Below are 26,892 nucleotides of genomic sequence, written 5' to 3'. Positions count from 1 at the left end.
ATATGACTATAGTTTCATTTTTCATTTCACCACAATAGCAAATGTTTTCATTTACGATGTATCCACTTCTTTCTTGATTTAGGGGTACTTCTTTCTTTATAGATGGTGCACTTCAACTACAGAGTGAATTATTATATCTTATTATATAGTATGAGTTGAAGGTAGCCAAGGCGACCATTGTAGCCTACGTTATACAATGTTGTAGGTACTTGAAATCAACCAAAAAATGGAAACCAAATAAAGGCATAAACACAGTTGATTTGTTTTGTTATCTTTTATTAACACATCCACAGCGGGAGCCAGAGAACTCGCTTCATGAACCATAAAGTATAAGACGATGGAGGAAAGGAAAAAGTAGGTTTGGAGCAAAATAAGCAAACATAAACATAGTTACAGGCGCCATGCTGTGGATTCCTGCACGTGTGACACTAAAGATAGAGCGAGAGTATTCTGTGACATGACCGCCGTCGTCAAACACATGTCAACACAAAGTTTATAAGGGAAAAACGTCACAAGATCTGAGACTTTAAGAGGGGATTATGAAAGGCTGCTTGGGCTCACCCTACATAGCATCCATCTCTCAGCCCTGCCCTCTCCAATGCGAACCTACACACACACAAACAGAGATGCACACACACACAACCTCTTAACCCTGCCGTCTCCTACACACACACAGCACCCCACACACAGAGACCCCCCACACACACACACACAAACTCACACTCACACAAACACATACTCACAAACTGAGCCACACACACAAACTCACACACATGCACTCACACTCTCACCCTCTCAACCTTCTAATGGTATTGCGGGAAGAGAGACGGCACGAAGAGAGAAATCTCTAAAAGTGCTTCTGGCAGCCAGTGGCTCCGGGCAGCAGGCGTGGGGAGGCATCACGTAGAATCTCTCTCCCCAAACACACACACACACACACACAAACACACGCACACTCACACACAGCGCGGGCAGGTTTTATTACAGCGTAGATCAGAGGGGCAGCAGGCACTCTGAGAGCCGTGTTTCCAGACACCTGTCTACGGGGACGAGCAGAGAAGAACCGGGACAACTGAGAGACCAGGTAGGGGAGACCGTCCCACACAGGACCGGGAACTGCTATGGTGCATGGGGGGGCAGAGTTAATCATGTATACTGCTGTCTACATTGCTCTGGGTTGTGAGTTAATCCTCGTGAACGTGTGAAAGGGGAATGAGCGAGTGATTGGTCGAGGGCAGCAGCAGAAGGTGACTAGGTCAGACGACAGGTTGGGATTAAGATGCAATTAACGAAGATGTTAACTTTCCAAGCATTTATCTCCTCGACCGGAGGGGCCGAGACTGAGCGGTGCTTGGGTTACTCAGGGGCGCCCGGGGATTAAGCCCGGGTTTACGACGCCAAATTGGGAAAGATGGCATCGAGTTTCAGGTTTCTCGTTTTTTTACAAGATTACAGGAATGTATTTGAGGTGTCTTTGGTTGGATGTGTGTTTTGAACTCACCCATAAAAGATAATGTTTGCGGAAAAGCAACAGGTTTGAAGTCCTAGCTGGGGAGCTGAGGTTTACTTTGAACCGAGCTGCCAAACAGCGTGGGGGAATTAGTTAGTTAGTAGTTAGTTGGTTCAATTCATGGGTAGGCTGAATACAGGCTGAATTCCGTTGAGTAATTCATGATAAATCCATTGGGTGGCTGTTAGAAACATGGTGGCTATCCCCCCGAAACGCCCCTGTATCAAGTTGTGTGCCTGCGCTTGCGTGTGCGTGCGTGCGTGCGTGCGTGCATGCGGCAAGGGTGCCTGTTCAGACGTAACAAAAACCAACAACTTCAAATGTGCTTGTGATTGATCCAGAAATGCAGGCCTCACTTGATCAATAAATCCTCCCCACACTCTCACACTGCAAAACACGTTTCAACCCAATGCTCGTATCGCAATTCAACATGATGCATTTCCCCCCCAACACACACACACACACACACACACACACACACACCCCTCGCCCCGCATCACATGTCAACCCTGCACCGTGATTGAAACAAATGTCTGCCGATCTAGCGGGGGAAGCAGTGTGTTGGTGTGTGTGTGTGTGTGTGTGTGTGTGTGTGTGTGTGTGTGTGTGTGTGTGTGTGTGTGTGTGTGTGTGTGTGTGTCTCCAGAAGGCCTTGTCGTCAGCGCTGGGTTCTGTTTGAGTTATAAAGTCCCGGTCGCGGTCGGGGCGGCGGCCAGCAGTGGCCCGGTCATGCGCGGTCGCATTCCGCAGCAGGACATTTGAAACGGGAGCAGACACCGCCGCTCCCAGAGAGAGGAGGGGAGAGAGGGACGGAGGGGGAGAGGGATAGAGGGAGGGAGGGAGAGAGAGAGGGAAAGAGGGAGGAGAGGGGCAGAGGAAGGGAAAGGGGGAGGAAGGGTGAGAGAGGGGGAGGGAGGGAGACAGAGAGGGAAAGAAATGTAAAGAGGGGGAGAGGGAGGGCGCAGATGCCGTTCCCAGAGAGAGGGGAGAGGAAGGGAGAGAGGGAGGGAGGGGGAGAGAGAGAGAGAGAGGGAGGGAGAGAGAGGGAGGGGGAGACAGGGGGAGAGAGGGAGAGGGAGACAGGGGGAGCTCGCAGGAGGTCCACATTACTCACAAGACACGTCATTCTCTCTCCGGGGGATTGGAGACAGAGAGACGCAAGACATACACACACACACACACACACACGCACACAACAATCATCAACCAATACTTCAAAAAGAAAATACCAAAATTCGAAACCCCTCAAAGGTTATCTGTCTGCAAATCTGCGTTGCCAAGTCAGGGTGTTGAGCAAGCACCAGAATAGCAAATACTAGCACCTTCCTTTCTGAGGCATCTCATGCGTAAACCACAAGGCGCTCCCAATTAACAGACATCACACCCTCACACTCACACAATACCGAACAAATTAAATAAAGTTTCCTATTTAGAACGCTCCCAGAAATAAACCCGACGGGGCTCACAAGTACGGGCAGCGATGTCACGAACGCCTCAATCAACATCTGTTCATCCGAGGCAGACACATCACCAGTACCAACACGTTCAAACCCTCAACCATCGCGGCATGATGGGAGCACTGGGACGAGAGAGAGGGAGAGCCTTGGTGACAACACACCGAGTACCGAAGCGGGCCGGGGGCTTGGAGGGTATGGTGTTCGGTCCTATGGGGCGGCGGGCTGCCAGCGCTAGCAGCCAGCTCACATTCTAAGGCCGTGTAACGATGATATCAAAACATGTCCACTCTGATCTGGAGCCCTTAATGCAGGCGCTTGTCTGCTAAATCTCTGGAATGGTGACGAGGCCTCCATCGTTTTATAAGCGCCCCTAATGGAGGCCGACCAAGGGAGCCTTGGCGAGATGTCGGGACTATAATTGTGTTGAGGAGATTACTGGTTCCCGACTGAAACGCGTAAATAAAAGATTATATAAACCTGGGGAGCAGGGGGGGCTTTCAATGTGAAGGAGCCTTTGGACACACAGCTCGTGTTGAAGCTGGGTCTCCACTACCATATGTGATGGTTAGTCTTATTGTTAATTTCCAAATGTGTGGAGATCACGGGTGGCTCAACACAAGCACATTCAGTCGGAGAGCTCGGAAAGGTGACAAATAAAAATAGCGGAGCAGGGGTCTTTTAATGGGAAGCGGCCTGCGGGCTTCCAACACCATTTGAAAGGTGATTGGATTAATTATCTCACTAAGTGTGTTGATAAAACTACTGCTTCTTGATAGAGGTGATTTCAGTTTAGGGGCACGGGGGGCTTTTAATGTGGAGGAGCCTCCGGCCAGACGTCTCTGGTTGCAGACAGGGTCTCTTGAACCATATGTGTGAGGCTAGCTCATATCCACGCGCTCACAGGAGCCAGCCGCGCCGCGTGAACACACATCTATTCAGAGCGTCAGCACGAGCCCGGCTAAAAATAAAAGCCTTGCTTAAACACTTCTGCTGGGAGAGGACACACACGCTGGAGATTAGGGGGTGTTTTCAGAGGGAAAGAGGAGGTTTTTCTGGCATAAAATGATTAATATAAATGGTGTTGAGATAGAGAAGAGTCTGGGTACAACCATCTGGGTTGAAATATGAAATCTATGACGTCAATACAAGAGGAAACATTCAATGCTGAGACTGGAACTTGTCATCAGTCTTGTCAACTGAATTAGATCTCTTTAATATATTTTACATAATATATGTATATATATTTATATATGAAAAAGCATCATGATATATATAGAATATATATTGTTGTGATATATTTCGAACAACAGAACTTTTTTTTGTAAACATTGTCAACTATCGTTTCAATTTATTGTTTGTTGTTAGGTTGATTTTCAAAGTTATAATCAATGAAATTGTATCTTTAGTGTACTTTTTTAAGGATGCAAACATTATGCAATGGTTAATTACAATTACAAGAAAACAATTATAAAGATGACTATATCAAGAATGATAAATTATGATGACCATTATAGTCCATATCAAAAATGTAGAATGTGAAGCTAACCTAAAATAGCATTCACTTTTCTTGTCACGTCTCCTCAAAGATCAATGATAAAAAGGTTTCACAAAACCAAACACCTTAAACACATTTAAGCCCACCCACCATCTCTTCAACCAATCAGAGGTTTAGGCCTTAAGATCAAAGTTTATCAGAAAGATCAGAAAATAGCGACGGACATATAAAACGCCCCCTTCCCAAGCATGAAACTATCCTAACGCATATGGTTTAAGGCAAGTTCATATTTGGCTACTGATAATCATGGACATTAATAACATACCATTAGAAACACATTTAGACCAGCAAATTACTATTCAGAACAAGCTAGCCGTCACACCGCGTGAATATCCCAAAGCAGTGTACGCACACACACACACAAACACACACTATACTATATAATAAATGGGTGGCGGTAGCGGTGGATTTATGAGCAGAAGTCGGAGCAGTAGTATATCAGTATCAATAATTCCTGAAGTATTACCGGGGCTCTGTCTGGGGTGTAAGGGTGAATAAATCCCCCACAGTTGCCGCGTGTGCTTTTCGTTTTTTTCCCCGCGTCTCTTTTTTAATATTTATTCAGCACATCCCCGGCTGATCCGACAGAGGCCCCGGACATTCAATAGCGTAATCACAGCTTGTCAGCGCAGCAGCACTCTCAGAATAGACGGCGGTAGGGTTGCAGGGTGGAGGGTGGAGGGGAAGAGGGGTGGAGGGGGTGGAGGGTGGAGGGGTTGGAGGGCTTGAGGGGTCACCAGGCCAGGGGATAAACCAGGACTGGGTGCTGCCCCTTGCTGAACATTGGTGGTAATAACAGGAAGGAGGCTCCTCTCATTCCGACAACACCGGTCGCCGTCATTACGTGTTCTGCTGAAGGTTTCCTTGGTTATACGGTGAACCTGATCTCAGCCTGTTACTTAATGTGTTTGGGCGTATTTAATTAACGTTTCCAGAAATAAAAAGGTGGCTTGTGTCGTTTGGCTACGATATTAAACTCCCAGACAATATTACCGGGTTTGTTCAAGATTCAAGATGTCTTATTAGTACATGTCATATACATATGTAGTTAATAAGTATAAGGCAGTGCACCTATTTAGTTCTGGCTCCTCCACCTAGCATCTCCAAATTATAAATATATATCAACCACAATATGATTGAAAAAATAGAACTCTAAAGAAATGTGTTCACACATCCACCGCCACCTGTAGGCATCGCTGTGCAGGTGACTAACCCCATCTGCTCTTTTAGAACATGAATCTCACTGCAGTACAGTGCGGTTCAAAGCCTCTGTTAAATGACAAAAGCCTAGTGAAAGCATTGCTTGTAAAATAGCTTTGTTGCATACAGGAAAGGGTTAAATTAGGTTTGTTAGTGCTTGGCGCTTGGTTCTATGAACATCGTTACTGTAACGACGGCGCTATATTGTTTCTCTTCCTTCTGACAAATGTACTTATTGTAAGTCGCTTTGGCTGAATGTTGTCAATGTAAAACGTAGTACAAGCAGCACCAAAACCAATCCCCTGCGTGTTTTTGTGTTTTCGAATCCTCCAGAGCCTTTCTGAGTGGGCCGTACACCACTGGACGACAAGATGATGAAGAAGTCCAAAATCGCTGACCAGACTGCCGCCGGGCAGGGGGGTGAGTAAAGAGGCCAGAGGTTTTCCTCTCTGGTTGCCATGGCTGTCAATCAAAAGGTCAGGGAGCACGGCCCTCACAGCTCCACGAGCCGACGGGTCGGCTATCGATCCATCGCCAGGTCAGGACGTAAGAGCACAGAGATACCTGACCGGGAGACGTTTGAAGGTTGAAGATAGGGAGCTAACAAGACGATGACGGCTGGGAGCGAACGTAGGATTACGCTTTTTACAACGTTCACGTTGAACTCCTATTCTGGTGATCCTTTCTCTCCGTATCTGAATTGCTAAAGGTTTCTCATTATGGAAGAGGGCTGCTTTTAATTACAGAAGTGAAGAAACTACAAGAATTAATCCTTCCAAGTATAATCGATCCCAAGTCTTCTAAATAAAACACCCTAGTATATGAAGATGTATGAATCCATATTAACTACCGCCGAGAAAAACCTCCTGGTGACCTCTCAAGAGGGACCTTGGCATCACGGCCCATCACCATATCCATCCCCCTGACCTCTCTCGGGGCCTTGATTGGTTAATTTGACACGTCAATCAAACAAGCAAGAACAGAAGCGAAGAATGAACGGGAGTAGGGAGTGTGGATCAAATTCAAATTTGAATTCTTGTATAAAACCGTTGAAACATGAAAACAAAGGAAGAGCTCAGCCATGAAGAATGATAATGGGGGAAGAAAACAACAGAAACAAGGCAAGTATCATCTCCGAAAGTGGAGATCATCACTGAACTTCAAGATGATTGCGACAAGCTGTCTGCCTTCGCCATCGGAGATGGAATCAGACGGAGACAGAAACGAAGATTAGAGATGATAGATCTCCAAGACCTCATCCAGTGGAAGCAGTTTTCTAACAACACATTCTACACAACAACAGATCCAACCAGCAGATTCTCTCTGCCGTCCAGCAAACCAGTCCAACGACAAAACACATCATTTCTAACATTTCTACAACTCACATCTTATCCATCCATTTTCATACGATTTGTCTAAGTTGTCTTTCCATTGCTTTGGCCTGTTCCAGATGTGTCCCTTTGTGTTCCCTAAACCCCCCCCCCCCCTCCTCCCCTCCCAACGTCATTGTGTTGAACCCACCTGTCCTTGTACAAATGTCCCTGTGTCTTCGTATCCCGACTCTCCTCTCTCAGGACCCGTTTCATTGTGGTTGTGTTCTATCTTACTGTCCTATTTCCCCCTCCCCGCTGTTGTGTTGCCTGTTAAGTCGACCTTTCCGATGACGCCCGGCCCTGTGAAAGAGGTATGCAAAGTGATGGAAAAAAAAACCCTCAAAAGCACATCCATACCCCTCACACATCTTGAATCCACCGGCACCACCTTCTCACATCGGCATGACTGTGCACTGACTGGGACTGCGATGGCATGTGTGTTGGGGGACTCCCAGTGGGTTCAGAGGACGGAGGCAGAGCCAGGGTAGAGACCTGGCTCGAGCGTCACGACAGATACAGAACATCTGGTACCGTGGAGAATAGACCAAAGCCGTCCTTGCTTCTCACGCTGCGGGCTGAGGAGCAAAGACCTTGCTGAAACAAGATAATGAAATCCATGTAATCCTGCTGGTGGTAATGCTAATCTTAGTGTTCTTTCCGCTACTGTAGTTAGCATAATGCTGCTTTTATCTGGCATTTCAAGAGCACAGTTCGGTCCATGTTTGTGAACTTGATCTTAGGGTGAAACGCCACTGATCTAAATTCATGTTTCATAAATATTACTATTTGTCAGATTTAAACAAGTTATCAACTTCGTTGTTTTCAGACGAGCTAGGAGTCAGGACAACAGGAAGATGGTAACAAGCGATTCTGCTTCAGTTAGAAAGCTAATGTCTTCTGTACAAACTGGGCGGGTTCACAAATCTAAACTGAACTGTGTTGAGCGATAGCAGAAGCATATGAAATACAATATTCAAGGTCTGTAGATGTATATTCCACTAAAGATCGTATTCATATATATAATATTATTATGTATTATTACATAAGTATTACGATAGGAATTTTTTAAGTGAATAAGACAATATTCAATTTTTTCATTATTTCAAATAGTTATGCTTCATTGAAATAAGTAATAGAAAAATTGCAATAAAATATAAAAATAAAAAGGTATGAATCTATGAAATTCAAGGTAAACTTAACATTCTTACAATTTTTTAGATATATTTATGTTTTTTTATATTTTTTTCTTATGTACTAAACATGTTAGTTTGTAATAACATTAAAGGTAAACAACCAAAAATATGACTGGAATAACTCAAACTTTGTTCTCGAATTTATATTTTGATCATATTTATATCTCCTAACATGAATACATTTATTATGTACTAAACATGTTAGTTTGCATTAACATTGAAGGCTACAGTAAAGATAGACTAAATAACTAAATAAACAAAACTTAATAACTAAAACGTGATTTTATATCATCTTGATATTAATAATGAATTATTTATATATTATTTATATCCTGATATAAATGCTTTTCTTACTAAACATGTTAGTTTGTATTAACATGAGGCGACAGTAGAGGTGAACCTCCCTAACCCTCACTGGAAGGTGACCGGGTTCTACTGCGATGGCACGCCTGAGTTCCCAGTGCCTGTCCTCTGTACCGCGTTCCCGGCGTTCCCTGTAGCGTGTCCTCCTGTTCCCAGGCATTCGGAAGAAGTCCAAGGTGCCCGGGGTGATGATCACCCAGTTCCAGGAGGAGCTTCCTGAGGACGCCACCACCCCGGACTTCACCCGCAAGCCCATCGCCCTGACCATACAGGAGGGTACGTACCCCAACTCACTACTACCCTGACCATACAGGAGGGTACGTACCCCAACTCACTAATACCCTGACCATACAGGAGGGTACGTACCCCAACTCACTAATACCCTGACCATACAGGAGGGTACGTACCCCAACTCACTACTCCCCAGACTCTACAGGGTACGTACCCCAACTCACTACTACCCTGACCATACACAAGGGTACATACCCCAACTCACTACTACCCAGACTCTACAGGGTACGTACCCCAACTCACTACTACCCTGACCATACAGGAGGGTACGTACCCCAACTCACTAATACCCTGACCATAGAGGGTAGGTAGGTACCCCAACTCACTACTACCCTGAGGCCCAACTCACTCACTACACTCATATAATCAAAGAACTACAATGTAATCATGGGGGGTTAGTGATAGGGATAGTCTAGTGGTTAGGGTTTTATTCTCTTCACGGTTTCTGGGTTTGATCACGTCTATCCATACCTGCTTCTTGACCAAATGGACGAATTAGAAAAATAAGCGAAATGACTCATAAAATAGTAAACCGAAGATATCATGAAACTGAATCACACTGATGGCCGACACTATGGCCGTTTCCAACACTGGTGAACATCAGGACATGACCAAAGCGCTCATACATAGGAGTACAGAACAGAAACATTTATAAATGAGGGTGATCATCGGATGCAGTAAGGGGCCTCTCAGTGACTGGTGAACATGTAATCCTACCCTCACTCAGGGCTCGTTTTACCCAATATATCCATGGAGAGCAGATGGACTCATAATTCATGATGGTGACACGCATTGCTAATTTGACTTGGAGAAAAAATAACTTCCTATTTGGGAAGAGACAAGAGAAACTATTTACATGGCTTTATATATAAGAGATACAGATTTATTTCGAGAGAGAGAGAGAGAGAGAGGTTTATATCGAGATAGATAGATAGATAGATAGATAGATAGATAGATAGATGGATAGATGGATAGATAGATAGAGCGAGAGAATGAGATCAAGACTGAAAGAGAGGGATCGAGAAGAGAGAATGGGCCTTGCCCCTGTACGCTGATGGAGTGCGGAGGATTCTGGTTCCTGACTTGTTGTGCCCCTCCCCAGGTAAACTTGCTGTGTTCAAAGCCAAAGTGATGGGGAACCCGACCCCCAAGGTCAGCTGGGGCCGGGCCAACGGCGAGATCGTCTTCCACCCGGAGACCTGTCAGCAGAAGTTCGACGAGGTGTCCGGCGAGCACACCCTCGAGGTGAGCCTGCACATAGAAACACACCGTATAGAAGCTGAACCATTGATCAATCGGCCTAAAAATATAGAGAAACTGGGTTTTTCGTGACTTTTGTGTTCCACAATTCCACAATTTAATTTTAATCTTTTATGTCTTTGTATTTTAATTAAGAGGAGAAAACAATTGTATCGATTTATCTTACAGGGTAGGTTGGATGTTATGGTGACAGGGGAATGTAGATGTCTATGTATGAATATAACGTGCACTCTGAAGTGAAGGTATTCTGAATAGGAAACCTCACGCGTCACCCTGTGCTCAGTTTAACAAGGTGGACCCGGACGATGCAGACACCTACAAGTGTTTTGCCACCAACGACCACGGACGGGCAGTGTGCACCGTGGTACTGAACGTCATAGAGGGTAGGAACTCCTTTATCTCTCTGAAGCAATCCTTCTAATTCTAATCCTTTAGAATTAGCAACGGCAAGACTTTTTACAATTGAATATTATCATTATTGTTGGTTGTACGTCCTTGCACTTAAAAATAGTACTTATCATTGTGTAGCGTCTTATCCTAGCTATCTTTGTTTTATACGGGGAATGGGTTAACTAAGTTCTTTTTAGTACTTGGTTCTATGAAAATCCTGACAGCGATGCATTGTTGTTTCTCTTCTTCTGACAAATTTACTTATTGTAATTCATTCATATACGTTTGAAGTTGTATTCAAATACAGACTATTCCATGTTGATTTAATCTATAATTTTGCTGAATATACAAACTACTACTACTTGATATCTATGCTTTTCTTATCTAGTTGGATTCCGTAAGCAAAAGGAACAAAAAGTTGAAGGTGAGCTTCTATTTAAATCAATAAAGTCACAAATAATAGAAAAGCGCTGATATCAATTATTTTTCCTCAAAACTAATTACGTCCACCCCATGGTCACTCCAATCTTTGAATGTGTGCACTGAGCTCATAGACAATACACTTTTTTACAAGAAAACAATTACCATTAACTATGTGATGTGCATAAATCCATTACCCACCTTTTATTTCTGTTTGTATGATTCCTCAGAGCCCTCAGATCTCAGAAAACAACTGAAGAAACGGTAGGCAAAAACACAGTACCTTACAGTGTCGTGATGATGATTTTAACCAGGGCCTCAAACACCTACACTAAAATAAAGCCTGAAGACAAAGTTGGCAGCAGTAAAATGTAAAACGTGAAAGAAAAAGGCTTAGTTTTAACAAAAACAATTGCAAATTGCTCGGAGCCATAAAAAGCACAGCCCAATGTGTTCCAAAGTGAGAGGCGTTAAAGACGCCGTCTGGTTCCTGCAGAAAGCCCGATGGGACTCGCGAGGAGAAGCCCATGGATAACGAGGAGAAGGTGTGGGAGATCCTGCTCAGTGCCGATAAGAAAGACTACGAGAGCATCTGCATCGAGTACGGCATCACCAACTTCCGCGGCATGCTGACGAGGCTGAGCGAGATGAGGAAGGAGAAGGAGGCGGAGGTGGCTCAGGTAGGCCTGTGCTCCCCCACACGTCCTCCTACTGGAGCACCATGGAAGGGGACAACAGGTACAGGTGTGTCTACACTTCAGAGAACGCTCTCCTGAGCAACACTGGAAGGAGGGACCCCCCCATTCTGCGTTCCATCTCAAGATTTCTTCTTTGCTAATTACGGGAGTTTTCTTTTGCCCTCTGTGGGGCTAGGGACAGGGGGGTGTCATAACTATACGGCCTGTTAAGCCCTTTGAGGCTGCACCTGTGATTAAGGGCTCTCATCATCTCACCTTCATCCGCTTATCCGGGGTCTGGTCGCGGGGGGAGCAGCTCAAGCAGGTGGCCCCAGACTTCCCTTTCCCGGGCCACATTGAGATTAAGGGCTGTACACATAAAATTGAATTGAAATTGAACAGAATGAAAGACTACGATACACATGGAAATGACAGAACTGAGGTTTATATTGCACAGGGATTCACACAGTACACAACGTGCACTGATATGTTTTGTAAGATGCGTACAAATGATATTTATCAGAAGATAAAGGGCTGACTCTTTTCTAAAAGCAGTGACTTATGATCCATTATCCATAAATATCACAACTAGTTTGACAGCGGAATGCAAGGGCATGTTTACCGCCATGTTCAAAGGAACAGTTGCTGGTGTGTACGACAACCACATATAGGTTGTTTTTGCTTGATCACGGCTCTGTCTGAAGACGTTTCCTTCTTCTGCTCCGATCTCTCATCTCCTGTTGTTGCAGTTTGTGTCGCACATCAGCACTTTGAAACACATTGACGTCAAGGACAATGACTGTGCCACCATCGAGATCGACATGGACCTCAAAGACCCCAGCAGCAAGGTCTTCCTCTACAAGGTGAGACCCCAACAATAACTATGTGTTCTCCATGTTTCTGATGGTCTTCATGAGTGGTGGCTCTCCACCCGTGTGTCTTGTTTCAACGTTTTCCCTTACCTTCAGGATGGAATCATGGTTCCCTTCACCACGGAGCTGGGGGAAGAGCTGAAGCACAGTTTGAAACGGATTGGAAAGAAGTACGTTTTCTCCATAAAGAAACTGGGGTCAGAAGACGCTGGACTTTACTCGGTGGACGTCGGGGGTGTCAATGTTTTCTCCACTGAATTTAAAGGTAGGTCGCCTCAGGTGGGATAGGTTCGCTAGCGGCAGTAGCTAAGGAGGTGGAGCTGGCTGACTTGTTAGCGGAAGGTTGCGAGGTGTCCCTGAGCAAGACACCTTAACCCCTTATTGCTCCTGACGAGCTGGCTGTCACCTTGTGTGGTTAACGCTGAGCTACGTTCTGTGGATTCACTTGTGCTCTTTTCACGGTTTTCCTTCATCTTCTTCGTCCCTTTCAACCTGCCAGTCCCTGACGTCAGCTTTGCGGTCAAAATCCAAGAGGTGAAGGCCGTTGAGAGGGAGAACGCTCAGTTCCAGTGTGTTCTGACCGCTCCCATGAACGAGATCAAATGGTTCGGGAAGTCCGCCCCGCTCGAAGACGGGGAGAAGTTCCAGATCCTGGTGTCGGAGGACAAGCTAATCCACAAGCTGATTGTGAAGGACGTCATGCCATTGGACGGGGGCATCTACGCAGCTGTGGCAGGGATCAAGTCCTGCAACACGTTTCTGATCGTGGAGGGTGAGTTCTAGCATTCATCGGTTTCATGTTCACCGCAGTGGTAGAACGAGCTCCGTGCTGATGTCAGGAGTGCAGAGCTGCTCAACAGCTTCCACAAAAGAATCAAGACTCACCGCTTCAGAGGTCACTTAGACTCTGCATTGCTTCCCCCCCGTTACTTCCCCCCCCCCCCCCCCCCCCCCCCCCCCCCTCCTCCACCCTTTATAGCCAGCTTCGTTGTATACAAGGAATAGGTTATGTGCCTGGCCATTGGTTCAATGAACAACCAACAGCGATATATTGTTTCTTTTGACAAATATACTTATTTGAAGTCACTTTCGATGAAAGCGTATGCTCTATTCCCTAAATGTGAATGTAAAAATGTAATGTAGCGATACATTGACCACCGTGGTTCTGGCCTCAGCCGATAAAGATCCCGCCGGCAAGGGGAAGAAGGGCGCCCGCAAGGACACGGTGGCGGGCGGCGGCAACGACGAGGAGCTGATGAAGATCGCCAAGGACCAACAGGCCAAGTACGAGAAGGAGATGGCAGAGAAGCTGGTGGCCGCCAAGAAGGCCAAAGAGGAGTGGGAGGCCCAGCAGGTGGTGGACAAGGTCCAGGCTAAAGCAGACGCTGAGGCCAGAGCCGCCGCCGCCAAGGCCAGGGGAGGGGCTGGTGGAGCCGGTGGTGATGGTGCTGTAGACGCTACTGGTGGTGGTGGAGGTGCTGGAGGTGGAACTGGAGTTGGAGGTGGAGCTGGGGGTGGTGCTGGAGGTGGAACAGGAGGTGGAGCTGGAGGAGCTGGAGGTGGAGCTGGAGGAGCAGGAGGTGGAGCTGGAGGAGCAGGAGGGGGAGCTGGAGGAGCAGGAGGTGGAGCTGGAGGTGGTGCAGGAGGCGGAGCTGGGGGTGGTGCAGGAGGCAGAGCTGGGGGTGGTGCAGGAGGTGGCGCTGGGGGTGGAGCTGGAGGTGGCACTGGGGGTGGAGCTGGAGGCGGAGCTGGGGGTGGAGCTGGAGGCGGAGCTGGGGGCGGAGCTGGGGGTGGAGCTGGAGGCGGAGGTGGTGCTGGAGGAGAAGGTGGAGCTGGAGGAGCTGGAGGTGGAGCTGGAGGAGCTGGAGACGGTGGAGCTGGAGGAGCAGGTGGAGGTGGAGGCGACGGAAAGGGAGGCGATGGAGGTGATGAAGACGGCGATGAAGAAGGGGCGGAGGGGGAAGGAGGCAAGCGTAAGAAACGTGTCAGAGACGCCCCCCTGATCCCGGAGACAGTCGTAGGTAAGGACTTCACTCTGAACCGTGCATGGTAGACCTAAGCTACGGCCACACAAAAGCGCGTCATGTGCGTAAGAGGCGTAGAAAATTGGCAGTTTTGCGTAGGGAACCATTGGTTTCGACGCGTAGATGCGTAACACACGCTAAAGCAGCGCGTTAGGCGCGCTTTTACGTGCCTGACACAAAAATTTAACTCTTTACGCTCTTAGCCGCGATAGACAATCAGCGTTGAGCTTGACCCGACGTCACTGGCAGAGAGACGAAGGACGCACAGAAGCAGAAAGAACATGGACGACCAAGTCATCGTTTCAGTGTGTTTCCTACGTTCCTCGGACTCCCACAACAAATACAGCCCAGCGATGGTGGTGATCTCAGCCATGTTTGTGGAGCAAAAGAAAAAAGCGGGGTAAAATAAGTTTTGGGCAGGCTCATCTAGCTGCGTAGGCTCGTAAGGCGAGTTGAACCATTTTTGTGACACACAATGATCAGGCGGCAGGTTAGGGGCGATACGCGCATAACCCTACGCATGTAACACGTTTGGTGTGGCCGTACCTTAACAAGACCACGATATATTACCTCTTTAGAATTAATCTCATCGATTTGTATATTTAAATGTTTCCAAAAAGACAGCCAAACCAAACTCTTATACCATTACAACAGTGCTTTTTGTGTTTTGAGGGAGTATAAGCGACTATCAGCCAAAATACAAACCAAACAAGAGTAGTCAATTCCTGCGTTTGATCTACTGTTATCCTGAGTAAACTACTTCAACAGAAATAATTGGGGTCTTTAAATGAACACAAACCAACATCTATTAAAGATAGAAAAAACAACCCTACAATTTCCCTAAATGACACCTGGAAAGATTGGTTAAATGATTAACCCCCAGTCTCTGTTGGTTGTTTGTAATGAGTGTTTGTGCCTCCATCTATTTGTCCTGAAGTTCGCATCCTAAATGGTAAGTCGGTCCAGTAGTAGTGTTAATATCGTCATGTCAACAGCAGCCACGGACAAAACAGCCAATCGGAGAATGAGCGATAATAATTAGTTCACCTAGAATAATTAGTTCACCTAGGCAGTTGTACATCCTGGCACTGAATGTATACACTTATTGTATGTTGTACGTCCTGGCACTGAATGTACACACTGATTGTATGTTGTACGTCCTTGCACTTTTTAAAAATAGTACTTGTGTAGACTTATCCTAGCTATATTTCTTGTATACGGGGAATGGGTTAACCTAATGATTGCTAGTGCTCGGCACTTGGTTCTTTGAACATCCTTACTGTACCGACAGAGATATATTGTTTCTCCTTCTTTTGACAAATGTACTTATTGTAAGGCCCAATCCCATTTCTACCCCTTCCCCCTCCCCCTTCTTTTGAAGGGGTAAGGGTAAGGGGTAAGGGGAAGGGGTTAGGGGTAGAAATGGGATTGGACCTAAGTCTCTCTCTAGAAAAAAGCAAAATGTAATCATAAATGTAAAATGCAATTGTAATTATGAATACGCGGCAAACCATGGAAACCAAAAGATGGTAGTTGTCCACGGAAACAGGCGATCAGGCTCCGGGGGACGGAGACGGATCTCCGGGGGGGGGGAAGCCCCCCCGCAAGGGAAAGCAATCAGCGGGGGGATCGCAGGACCCATTGATCCCAGAGACAGTGGTCGGTAAGGCCCAGGGCAGGGCACTAGGCCCCGCATGAGAGGGCCCTGGCCCGCAGCAAAGCCATCTGATCAAACGGATGACTTTCTGGGCCGTTTGAAGGTGTGAGCTATCAAACGGGAGCAAACATTTGATCTCTGGGGGAGATTAAATGGCGCTTTTTTTTTTGTTGCAAAGATTACTGATTAGAGCCAAGCTTTGCTGCAAGGATGATATTACCTTTAGGGGATGTTGATGAAAACCATATGCTCATATATATAAATATGTATAAAAAAAAGAAATATATGTATACATATATATATAGGCCTATGTACTTTTTTTATTTTGCTCCTGCTTTCGCAACTCCAGTTGCCTTTAAGTCAATATTTTCAAAATGATACAACAAGTGCAGGAAAGTCTAAGAAATTTGAAGGTGAATACAATCATGCATTCACAAAGCTAAATGTATCCCTCCTTTGTATTAAGATGAAAGTTTGGTTCAACAAGAGTAAAAGGTTTGTTATCAAGTGACGCTTATGTGAGTACATTAATTGACAAATGTTGGTAGATCCGGCAAGATCAGTTACAATATGAACCCTTGAAAAGTGTGAGGCTTTATTGAAGGGATGTGGGGAAAGCTAATCAATTGGGGGAAATAACTAGAAGGTCATAAAGCACGACTTCAAACTGGTGTCAATTATTGAAGGGCATTCAAACATCAACTTTGAAGTACTACTTCAAACGGCTGTCAATAATTGAAGAGCATTCAAACATCATCTTTGACATTCAACATGCATTTAGTATAAACACACACAGCATGGATCAACAAGAAATGTCAAGGGTGATGTTTGATCGATTTTAGAGTTGAGGGAAGCGTATTAACTCATATACGTACATAACATGCAGCTGTGTATGCAATGCATCAATGAATAAAGTTAACATGCATTTACCCGCTCTCATTTTGCCAAGCTGTCTGAGAGTCACGTGCGAATTTACTCACCCACCGGTGGTTTATTCCCAGATCCAGGGGTTCACTTCCACGCTGGGCTTTCCGACGTTAAAGCTATCGTCGGAGAACCAGCAGAAATCGAGTGCAAAGTGAGCAGCGAAGAATGTGAAGGATTCTGGTACAAGGATGGAGAAGAGGTGAGCCCTTGGTATCGTACTAAACATAAAGATGTAGCCACAGGTCTCCATGTAAAAAGAGAGTGTTAGATTCTGATCAGAGTTAATGAGTAGTGGGGCAGGCTGGTCTCATGGTTAGGGTGCTATCAGCTGAAAGGTTCTGGGTTTGAATCCCAATGTCCACTGTCTACCTGTAGCTGTCCTTGAGCAACAACCCCAACCTGCTCCTAAATAGCATGCAAACACAAAGCTGCTTCGTACAAAAAAAAACACGACGTAGTATGACTTCATTCATCATTAACGTAACATAAAGATTGAAAAACATTCATCATTAACGTTATTCAAGCCGAATCCCACACTGCAACACAATGTCTCACAACCCGTCTCCACTTTCCCCCCCTTTCAAGATTACGTCGAATGAGGATTTAACCATCTCTAAAGACGGAAGTTTCCACAGACTGAAGATCAGTAAGGTCACGGAGGAGACGAGCGGGACGTATCGCTTTGAGGCCGACGGCCGCAAGACCGAAGCGGTCATCAGTGTTGAAGGTAAACATGCTGCCCTTTTAAAGAAGTGGATACATGCGTTGCGTTAGAGCATTCAACAGCATTCGGTATGTTGGGTTAAAGCATTAAACAATGATGCGACAAATTTGCTTCCAGGATGCTTGGTCATCTAGTTTAGTAGTAAGGGTACTAACTTCTAACTATTTAGTAGTGAGGGTATAAGTCTCTCAGCCTGGAGGGTTCTGGTTTGAATTACAAAGGCTCCAGTCTACCTGCAGGCATCTTAAGGCCTGTTGCGTACCGGCTCCTTGATGACATGTTATGCTCCTTAACGACAAAGAAATTTGTATTGAATACAAGGCCCGAATCCCTGAGTACTTGAGTACCAACTTTTGTAGGTGTTCTTTCGTTTTTAAAGCTCCTGAAAGTGATACCATGCATTTCACTGTACAAACGGATTTGTCTGGAAGGCATTATTGTAAAATGGTGGCGAACAAAACATAATTTATAAAGCCTCTGCCAAAATACTAACATTATAAATCATGTATTTGAAATAGGTCTGGAAATGTATTACAATACTATTTAGAATATTTGGTTTATCATTTGGTTTATGCGTACTCCTTTGCGTCCTTAATCAGAATTCACGGTTAATCACCAATAACCCATCTCCGAAACGAAAAAACATAAAAATCTCCTCCTCCGGGATTAACCAACCTGCCTGATGTCACTCCCTAAGATCCGCCCAGATTCAGCGCGGAGGACATCGAGGCCTTCAAGGCCCCCGTCATGGTGAAGAAGGGGCAGAAGGCCACCTTCAAGGTGCCCCACTTGGGCCGCGAGCCTGTGAAGATCCAGTGGTACTTGGACGGGGAGGAGCTGTCGGACCAGTCCTACATCCGCATCGACAACAGCGAGGGCGAGTGCCGCCTGAACCTCATCAAGCTGCAGCGCAAGGACAGCGGCGAGGTCAAGATCAAGCTGAAGAACGAGTTCGGGAGCATCGAGGCCTACAGCGAGCTGGTGGTTCTGGGTCAGTGTGTGAAACGCTGTTTACACTGTTAGGCACGTACATGGTTTCATAGTTTTGGGTTGGACTCCAAATGTCCAACTTAAATGTCAAATGTATTTCAATCAAAATGTATTTGCATAGCACTTAATCACAGGTAGCCTCAAAGGTCTTAACAGGCCTTATCTGTATGACACTCCCCTGACCCTATCCCCCCAGAGAGCAAAAATAACTCTTTATTAGCAAGGATGACATCTAGAGAAGGAACGCAGAGTCCCTCCTTCCAGGGATGATCAGGAGTGCAATGGGCACCGTAATAGACGGACATACAGGCAAAACATTTTAAATCGCTGATGGGGTGATGGCCGGTTAACGTTAAGGAGAGTCCAGGCATTCAGTTTTAGTCACGGCAATATGCCAGTCTTCCAGCCGCAGTCACTGCAGCTCGACGCTTCATCCACACATTTAAAGTTTGCCGTTGACTTATCGATGGGCTGCTCCAACGTCGAGGATGAGCGACGGAGGAGAACGTGTTGAAGAACGTGTGGTTCTGTGTCACCCACAGACCGGCCCACACCGCCCATGGGGCCGCTGGAGATCGTGGAGGCCTCGTCCTCCGCCGTCGAGGTCAAATGGAGGGCGCCCAAGGACGCCGGCGGCTGCAAGATCGACCACTACATCATGGACCGCCAGCAGGTGGGCCGCAACACCTGGAAGAAGCTGGGCCCTATCGGACCGGAGGCCCAGTACCGGGACACCGACGTGGAACACGGTCGCCGCTACTGCTACCGCATCCGCGTGGAGACCGAGATGGGCATCAGCGAGGTCATGGAGAGCGAGGACGTCCAGGCCGGCACTAAAGGTACCGCGGGGTTCTTACTTTGACAATGATCCAGTGTTTTACCTTTGTCTTGACAACAGACACACACACACATGTTCGGATCCATTACATGTATCTTTTAGGCTCTACAAGTGGAAGAAAATTTGTAAACACAAAAATAATTTATTTGTTAATAATTTATTTATTTATCGTTATATCGTAATCGTTTCTTTATCATTGTTATTACTTTTATTTGGTTATTATTATTATTAAACATTACATTAAAAGTGTGATTTTATTTGGTAAGCCCAACCCAAGGTGAAAATGTCCGATGCCTTGCTAGAAGTTAGGGTTACACCTCTTGCCCACTCCCCCATCCATCAACGGATGACGGATGGGGGAGTAGTCTTTGCAGAGGCATCCGTCAGCCAAGCCCGAGCAAACGCGATATGATTGGATGACGGATCCGTCGCTGCCTGAAAAGTAATAAAAAAATAAACTTTTTGACGGAGCCGACGGGTCCAATGGAACGGATGGATCCAGAATGCATTGCGGCTCCGCCCCATTCAAAGTCAATGGGATCCGTCAAAGGACAGATGCAGTGGGCAAGAGGTGTTAGGGTGTAAGGCCAAATCCCATTTCTAACCCTTACCCCTTCCCCCCTTCCCCCTTCAAAACAAGGGGGAGGGGTAAGGGGTAGAAATGGGATTGGGAAGTACCATAACATTTGTCTTCTTTTCAACCATGAACCATTTACACTAATTCCAATTTCCCAGCATACCCTGGGCCCCCCTCGGCACCCAAGGTGGTCAGTGCCTTCAAGGACTGCATCAACCTGACCTGGGTCGCCCCGGGCAACACGGGGGGCACCAGTATCCTGGGCTACAACGTGGAGAAGCGCAAGAAGGGGAGCAACCTGTGGGGGGCCGTCAACCCCCCCGACCAGCTGGTCAAAGGTCGGTGGCTCGCACGTCCGACAGTACACCACAAGGTTACATGCCGAGGGTATTGGGCCTTGTTCACCACCTAAAGGCTTCCTCTGCTCCATCTAAACCAGTGGTTCTCAAACTGGGGTACGTGTTCCCCTAGGGGTACTTTGGAGTAATGCAGGAGTTATTCTGAAAATAGAATAAAAAATATATATGTATATAACTCTTAAAATAAATGCTAACTATACATTTTTGATCACCCTGAGTAGGTGTGATTCCGAAAAAGAAAATCAAAAAGTGGTTGAAATTTAATCTGAAAACAAGGAGAAATTGAATCCATGAAAAACAAAGTGCATTCAGAAACACCATAATGGCGTCAGTTCCAGGAGGAATGCATTTGTACTGGATTCACCTCTACATGCTCTGACCCTCCCCTGGTGTTGTGCTTCCTCTCTGGAGAAATTAGCCAACAGTTGCAAAAAGCACAAGACCATGTTTCTCATTAAATTTGCGCCCTTTTAATGTCAAGGTTTACACTGCCTAACAGAACGGACATACATTATTAATGTTTCACCTGCCGGTGAATGGGGTACTCAGCAGAAAAGATGTACACAAGTAGCAAAAGTTTTAGACCACTGATCTAACCGATTCACGAGGTTCCCCTCGCCCGATTAGCATACCACGCCGGTCGTATGGAGAATGGGGCCAACAGACGCTGGCTCAGTTTGTCTCAGTCTCTAATGTGTATTAAACTGGATACCGTGACTCTTTACAGGGAAGAGCTTTGGAGTCAAAGACGTGAACGAGGGACTGGAGTACGAGTTCCGCATGGCCGCCGTCAACGACTCCGGGGCCGGAGAATTCGGCAACCCGTCAGAATTCGTATTCGCCAGGGACCCCAAAAGTAGGTATTTTCACAACTCCATGTTGCTTCAGGGCTGTCCATGTCAATTGCATTGCAATTAAATGTTGAATCCTCCTTCCATCACTTAGTCCAGATCTCTCATGCACTACAACACGCAATCCACATGACTCCATTCAGCAGACCCCCTACCAGTGGAGTGCAATGCCTAGCAACACATTTTGCTCTTCAATGGACTGTTATTCTGTGTCTCCTATGGACTGTAAAGCTTAGCCACACATATGACTCCATTCAGTAGACCCCATACCATTTTCCTCTGTCACTGCCTGAACAATGAGCCACAACACTCGACCGCTCTCTTCCAGAGCCGCCCGGTAAGGTCATCGACATGAAGGTGACGGACTCCTCCTACACCACCTTGTGTCTGTCCTGGACCAACCCCAAAGACCTCCCCGGGGAGCAGGACGAGGCCAAGGCCTTCTGGGTGGAGATGCGGCCCGCAGAGTCCCCCGAGTGGGAGCGCTGCAACATGAGCCCCATCACCGGCTCCACCTTCACCGTGAAGGGCATGAAGTCCATGGCCATGTACTGGGTCAGGGTCATCGCCTTGAACGAGGGGGGCAGCGGAGAGCCCTGCGAACTGGACAACTACGTCCTGGCCATGCCCCCGCCGGGTAGGGATGAGCACCGCACACGTCTCCCCTCACTTCATGAACGAAACACTACTGGTCTCCAGCTGTAGCTTTGTTGTTAACCTAGCGATTGTTATTGCTTGATTCTAGGAACATCCTCTGCCGACAGCGATGTATTGTTTTTTTTTCTTCTGACAAGTGTACTCATTGTAACTGCTATATGCGCTTAATGTAAATGTACTGCGAATATCTAGTCGTTATTTAAGCTTATGCTCAGCCTTAATCTTAATAATCATGATGCTACCAACTAAGTTTACTACCCCTACAACTCTCTAATAAATTATGAGCTGATATTAATCATAATAATACAAAATAATCATATAGACTACGATAACATGTTCTTATCGAACTAGCACTCAATACATTGTGTCAGCTGACTGCGATATAGCAGCAAGTCGACTTGTGTGAATGTGTTTCGACGACCAAATCCTCTCGTTCTCATTGGAAATCTGTTTAACCGTTTAACTTCCTGCCGTGTCCAGTGAGGCCGCGGTTCACCAACTCCAAGATCAAGAGTTTGGTGGTGGTGCGGGCGGGAAACTCCGCGCGTTTCAACGTCGACTACGAGGTGAGCATCGACGTAGGCCGTGGGAGGGCGAGCCGAAAGGTTCCGGGTTTGAAGCCCTATGTCCGCAGCCTGACCTATAGGCATTATTGAGCAACAAGGTATTGAACATTAACATGACCTGGCCAGATTAAATACTTAATAGTACATTAATGAATATGATTAGGATTAGGATTCTCTATTTCTCATATACTGTACTACAAAACTCTCTGCATTTAACCACCACTAGGATCATTTAGCCATATCTAGGACTATTTAACAATCACTAGTAGCACTAGAGCCTTCGACCATCACTAGCAGCCTTCAACCATTGCTAGCTACATTAGGAGCATTTAACCATCAGCATGGTGCCTTGCTCAACGGCAGGAGTATTTACCCAACATGTACGTATTGTGGTGAGGGAGGGAGATCCGACAAACTCCACCCAGCAGTGAAATGCATTCTGGGCCACGGATGAACAGAGATGCATGAGTTACTCTAGGACTAAGGGTGACTATGCTAATGACTCAATTCTTATACTGTGCCAAGGCGTCTCCCTGGCCCGAGGTGAAGTGGCTGAAGGATGGGGTGCCTGTCTCCAAGAGGGTAACCATTAGCAACACAGAGGGAGCCTCGCAGCTCCTCCTCCCCTCCGCGGAGCGGTCCGACACGGGCGTGTACACCATCATGATCAAGAACATCGTCGGCCAGGAGTCCTTCAGCGTGGAGATCAGAGTCACAGGTCAGATCATAAATACCTATTGGAATGCCACTCCAAAAAAGCTAAACTACATTATCAGGAGTAGGTGTGTTGTGGCGGGTGGTCAGTGCCTTTCCGATTCACTCTTGGGTGTATGTCTCACGCGTACATGTTAACTTGTCTGTGCTTGGGTGTGCGTGCGCCCAAGCGTGTGTGTGTGTGTCCGAGCGTGTAGGTTCGTTCACGTGCTTCGTGCGTGTGTGTCAATATGTGTATGTGTATAGGGCCTAAAAAAAAAAGAAAGTTTGGTTCCTGTTGGTTGTCAGTTGAGGTCATGGGTAGGTAGTGAATTTATTTTATTTTTTCCAGCGGCAGCGAATGATAGGTAGGTTGTTTTCATTTAAAAACGAGAGAATGCGCTCATCCTTGTACAGGATCAAGAGGTGCTGTACAAAAACGTAATTATAGTTTGCGTCAAAAATTTTCTTTTTTTATTCTTCCATGATCATAAAATAATTTGGTTCGCACATAAATTGACAGGGTCGGTCGGAAACCGGAACCAAATTATTTTTTTTTTAGGCCTAGGTGTGTGTGCGGATGTAGGTGGCTATACGTGCGTACATGCATGTCACTGTGCGTTTGCGTGTCCATCTCTTCGTATCCACGCGTTTACATGCATACCCACTCATCCATAATCAACCCCCCCCCCCCCCCCCCAGACGAACCCAAGCCCCCGGGCCCGGTGGAGCTGGACGAGAAAGTCCCCGGGACGGTGACCGTGTCCTGGGATGGGTCCCCGGACGAGAAGAGGGACGACCGGCTGTACTACGTGGTCACCAAGCGGGACTCCGTCAAGCCCACGTGGTGCACAGTGGCCGACCGCATCTTCAACAACCGCTTCACCGCCTGCAACATCGTGCCGGGCCGCGAGTACCAATTCAGGGTGTACGCCAAGAACGACATCGGCTCCTCCAAGCCCTCCAGCAGCGCCAAGTGGTCCATCAGCACCAAGAAAGGTCAGGCCCCGGGGGTCCTCTCCTTATCAAGCAGGATAATGAGATAAGGAATCGGCTGTTTGTAAACGTATGGTTATGAGAGGAGCGTACGCTGACAGCTGATGCGTCTTCTCATTATCATGAAAGCAAACAGCTATTCCAGTGAATTTGTTGTCATTTAAAATCCAAATGTGCATATTGTACTGATTTTCAATTTATAGTATAAACTGGTAGGTAGATCTATAAATATCCTTCCCCATGAGGGAGATTAAGGTACTACAACAGAAGGGGTGAATATAAAAAAAGACTACTTAACAATGGAAATAGACAAAACTTAGCACTATTTATTGATAATGTTTGAAAAAAAAACTGATATATATATATATATATATATACACATATATATATATATTTAGAAAACTGAATTGTCCTTCAATTATGTTCACATGTATGTCCACTTACAACAGACAACCAATATCCTACTTATATCATACGATGAGGAACCTTCACCACGACCCCATTAACCCAATCCCCTGCCGTCCCACAGTGAAGTTCACGCTGAGCGAGTCCGAGAGCAAGGCGTGCACCCTGGAGCGCACGCCCAAGTTCCTGGTGCCCCTGAAGAAGCACAACGCGCCCCAGGGCTACGAGTGCTACATGACCTGCGCCGTGCGCGGCGAGCCCACCCCACACATCACCTGGCTGCGTGACAACGTCAGCCTCAACACCAACACCAACTACCTGATCTCAAACACCTGCGGCGTGTGCTCCCTGCTCGTACTCACGGTGGGGCCAAAGGACTCCGGGGAGTACAAGGTGATCGCCGAGAACAAACTAGGCCGAGCGGAGTGCAGCACCAACCTCACCGTCAGAGGTAGGAGGGACGCAGGGTGGATGGTTTAGATTCTAGGGTTGTGTTTTTTGTAATCGTGCTTTCTAGGGTTGGATTTGTAGGGTTGTATTTTGCAACTGTTCTTTCTAGGGTTGTATTTTTGAAACCGTTCTTTCTAGGGTGGTATTTTTGTAACCGTTCTTCGTAAGGTTGTATTTGCATGGTTGTATTTTTGTAACTGCTCTTTCTAGGGTTGTATTTTTTGTTCTATTTTTTAACCATTCTTTTGAGGGTTGAATTTTTTTAACCTTTCTTTGTAGGTTTGTATTTTTGTAACCGTTCTTTGCAGGGTTCTGTTTTTGTAACCGTTCTTTGCAAGGGTATATTTTTCTAATTGTTCTTAGTAGGGTTGTATTTTCTAACTGTTCTTTGCACGATTAATTTTTTTTTAACCGTTCTTTGTAGGGTTCTATTATTGTAAGTGTTCTTTCCAGGGGATGTTTTTAGCTGTGGCTAATTTGGTGTTTATGTTCATTGAGCGTATATGGGCTGTGATGTGATATGGGGGCTGGGGGAGAAACTGGTACCCCTCCCAGATGAAATGTCCTGGGTACCATAACTCAATCACTGTAAGCATCCTTGAGTAGTATGGCTAGACTCAAACCTAATTGCCCTGGATAGAGTTGGCCAAATTACGAAATAGTGACGATGGTCATAGAAACCGATGTTTGTATAGCTTCGCCTGATTTTGTGTATTGTAATCTATAACCACACTTGAAACTCATGATTCTCTTTGTGTCCTTCTTTCAGATTAAACCAGCACTTTGGAGACAACGTCCCCAAACTAGGAGTCCTAAGAAGTTTCTTCGACACAGGAAGCATGTGTTTTAATCTGGTCCTGTGTGTTTGCGTGTTGAGTTACACATGAATGTTTGAATCTATTCGCTTTAGTCTTAGCCACAGATGGAAAGCTTTGAACGGCTTGTGAGTCTTGTTCAGATTTCTAGAGTGCATATGAATAAAATATATGCAAATTGAACAGAATATGAATTTGCAATGGTACACATTTTTCACTCCGATAGCCTTTAGGTGAGCAATAGGCGAGTTTAAATCAAACATAATCGAAAAGAAAGTACTTGAAATGCTGCTGTTGTAGATCATAAGGATAGCCTATGATTCATGAAGTAGTATTCCTGCAGGTGAAGCTATTATTGAATAGATAATGAACCACTAATCCTCAGCAACAATTGAAAGGTTATGCTTGCTGTTCTTAAACATTACGCAACACATTATAATGTCATAGTTGTATTAGTGTGTTAATGCAAAATAGTGTAAACAGACTACACACTGCATGCTTCAGAATGGCGAAAGAGAACAGTTATTACTATACATAGAATGCAACGTATTTTGAAACATGCCATTTTAAACTGTATGCAGCTCGGTGTAAATAAACATTTCAAAAATATCCACAACGACTTTTGAGAGCGGAGAGAGTCCCTGGAGGAACCAGTGTTTGTGTCAACGTGTTTGAATTATGGCCACTTAAAACCTTTCTGCCAGTAATTTATGTCCGGTCTCCTTGTATTACAGTCTCTAGGCCATGTGCATGTACCGAGGTCAAATTGTAGTCCAAGTTTAGCCCCACTGAAGACACTAGC

General features: G+C 46.1%; 1 protein-coding gene across 1 annotated transcript; it reads left to right on the top strand.

The window, feature by feature from the left end:
• Positions 1 to 725: 725 nt before the first annotated feature.
• Positions 726 to 26,699, top strand: LOC115557597 (immunoglobulin-like and fibronectin type III domain-containing protein 1). The gene is made up of 26 exons (XM_030375524.1): positions 726 to 1,084; positions 6,056 to 6,142; positions 7,371 to 7,406; positions 8,808 to 8,927; positions 10,045 to 10,187; positions 10,486 to 10,585; positions 10,981 to 11,016; positions 11,243 to 11,276; positions 11,509 to 11,692; positions 12,439 to 12,552; positions 12,658 to 12,826; positions 13,061 to 13,333; positions 13,737 to 13,888; positions 14,540 to 14,578; positions 17,192 to 17,368; positions 17,755 to 17,896; positions 18,591 to 18,884; positions 19,426 to 19,722; positions 20,457 to 20,636; positions 21,385 to 21,513; positions 21,837 to 22,145; positions 22,646 to 22,731; positions 23,257 to 23,449; positions 24,127 to 24,423; positions 24,950 to 25,276; positions 26,045 to 26,699. The coding sequence occupies exons 2-26, from the start codon at positions 6,094 to 6,096 to the stop codon at positions 26,047 to 26,049; spliced, it is 3,885 nt and encodes a 1,294-aa protein (XP_030231384.1). The 5' UTR covers positions 726 to 1,084; positions 6,056 to 6,093; the 3' UTR covers positions 26,050 to 26,699.
• Positions 26,700 to 26,892: the final 193 nt, after the last annotated feature.

The sequence above is a fragment of the Gadus morhua genome, chromosome 13 (assembly GCF_902167405.1).
Source record: "Gadus morhua chromosome 13, gadMor3.0, whole genome shotgun sequence".
In the NCBI taxonomy this organism is placed as follows: Eukaryota; Metazoa; Chordata; class Actinopteri; order Gadiformes; family Gadidae; genus Gadus; species Gadus morhua.
This window is presented reverse-complemented; position numbering and strand designations above follow the sequence as displayed.

Excerpts from the sequence above, each read along its gene's own strand:
- LOC115557597 (XM_030375524.1), top strand. The coding sequence starts at position 6,094 with ATGATGAAGAAGTCCAAAATCGCTGACCAGACTGCCGCCGGGCAGGGG. Across the intron at positions 10,586-10,980 it reads GGTACTGAACGTCATAGAGG|TTGGATTCCGTAAGCAAAAG; the intron begins GTAGGAACTCCT and ends TTTCTTATCTAG. Across the intron at positions 17,897-18,590 it reads AGCGGTCATCAGTGTTGAAG|ATCCGCCCAGATTCAGCGCG; the intron begins GTAAACATGCTG and ends TCACTCCCTAAG.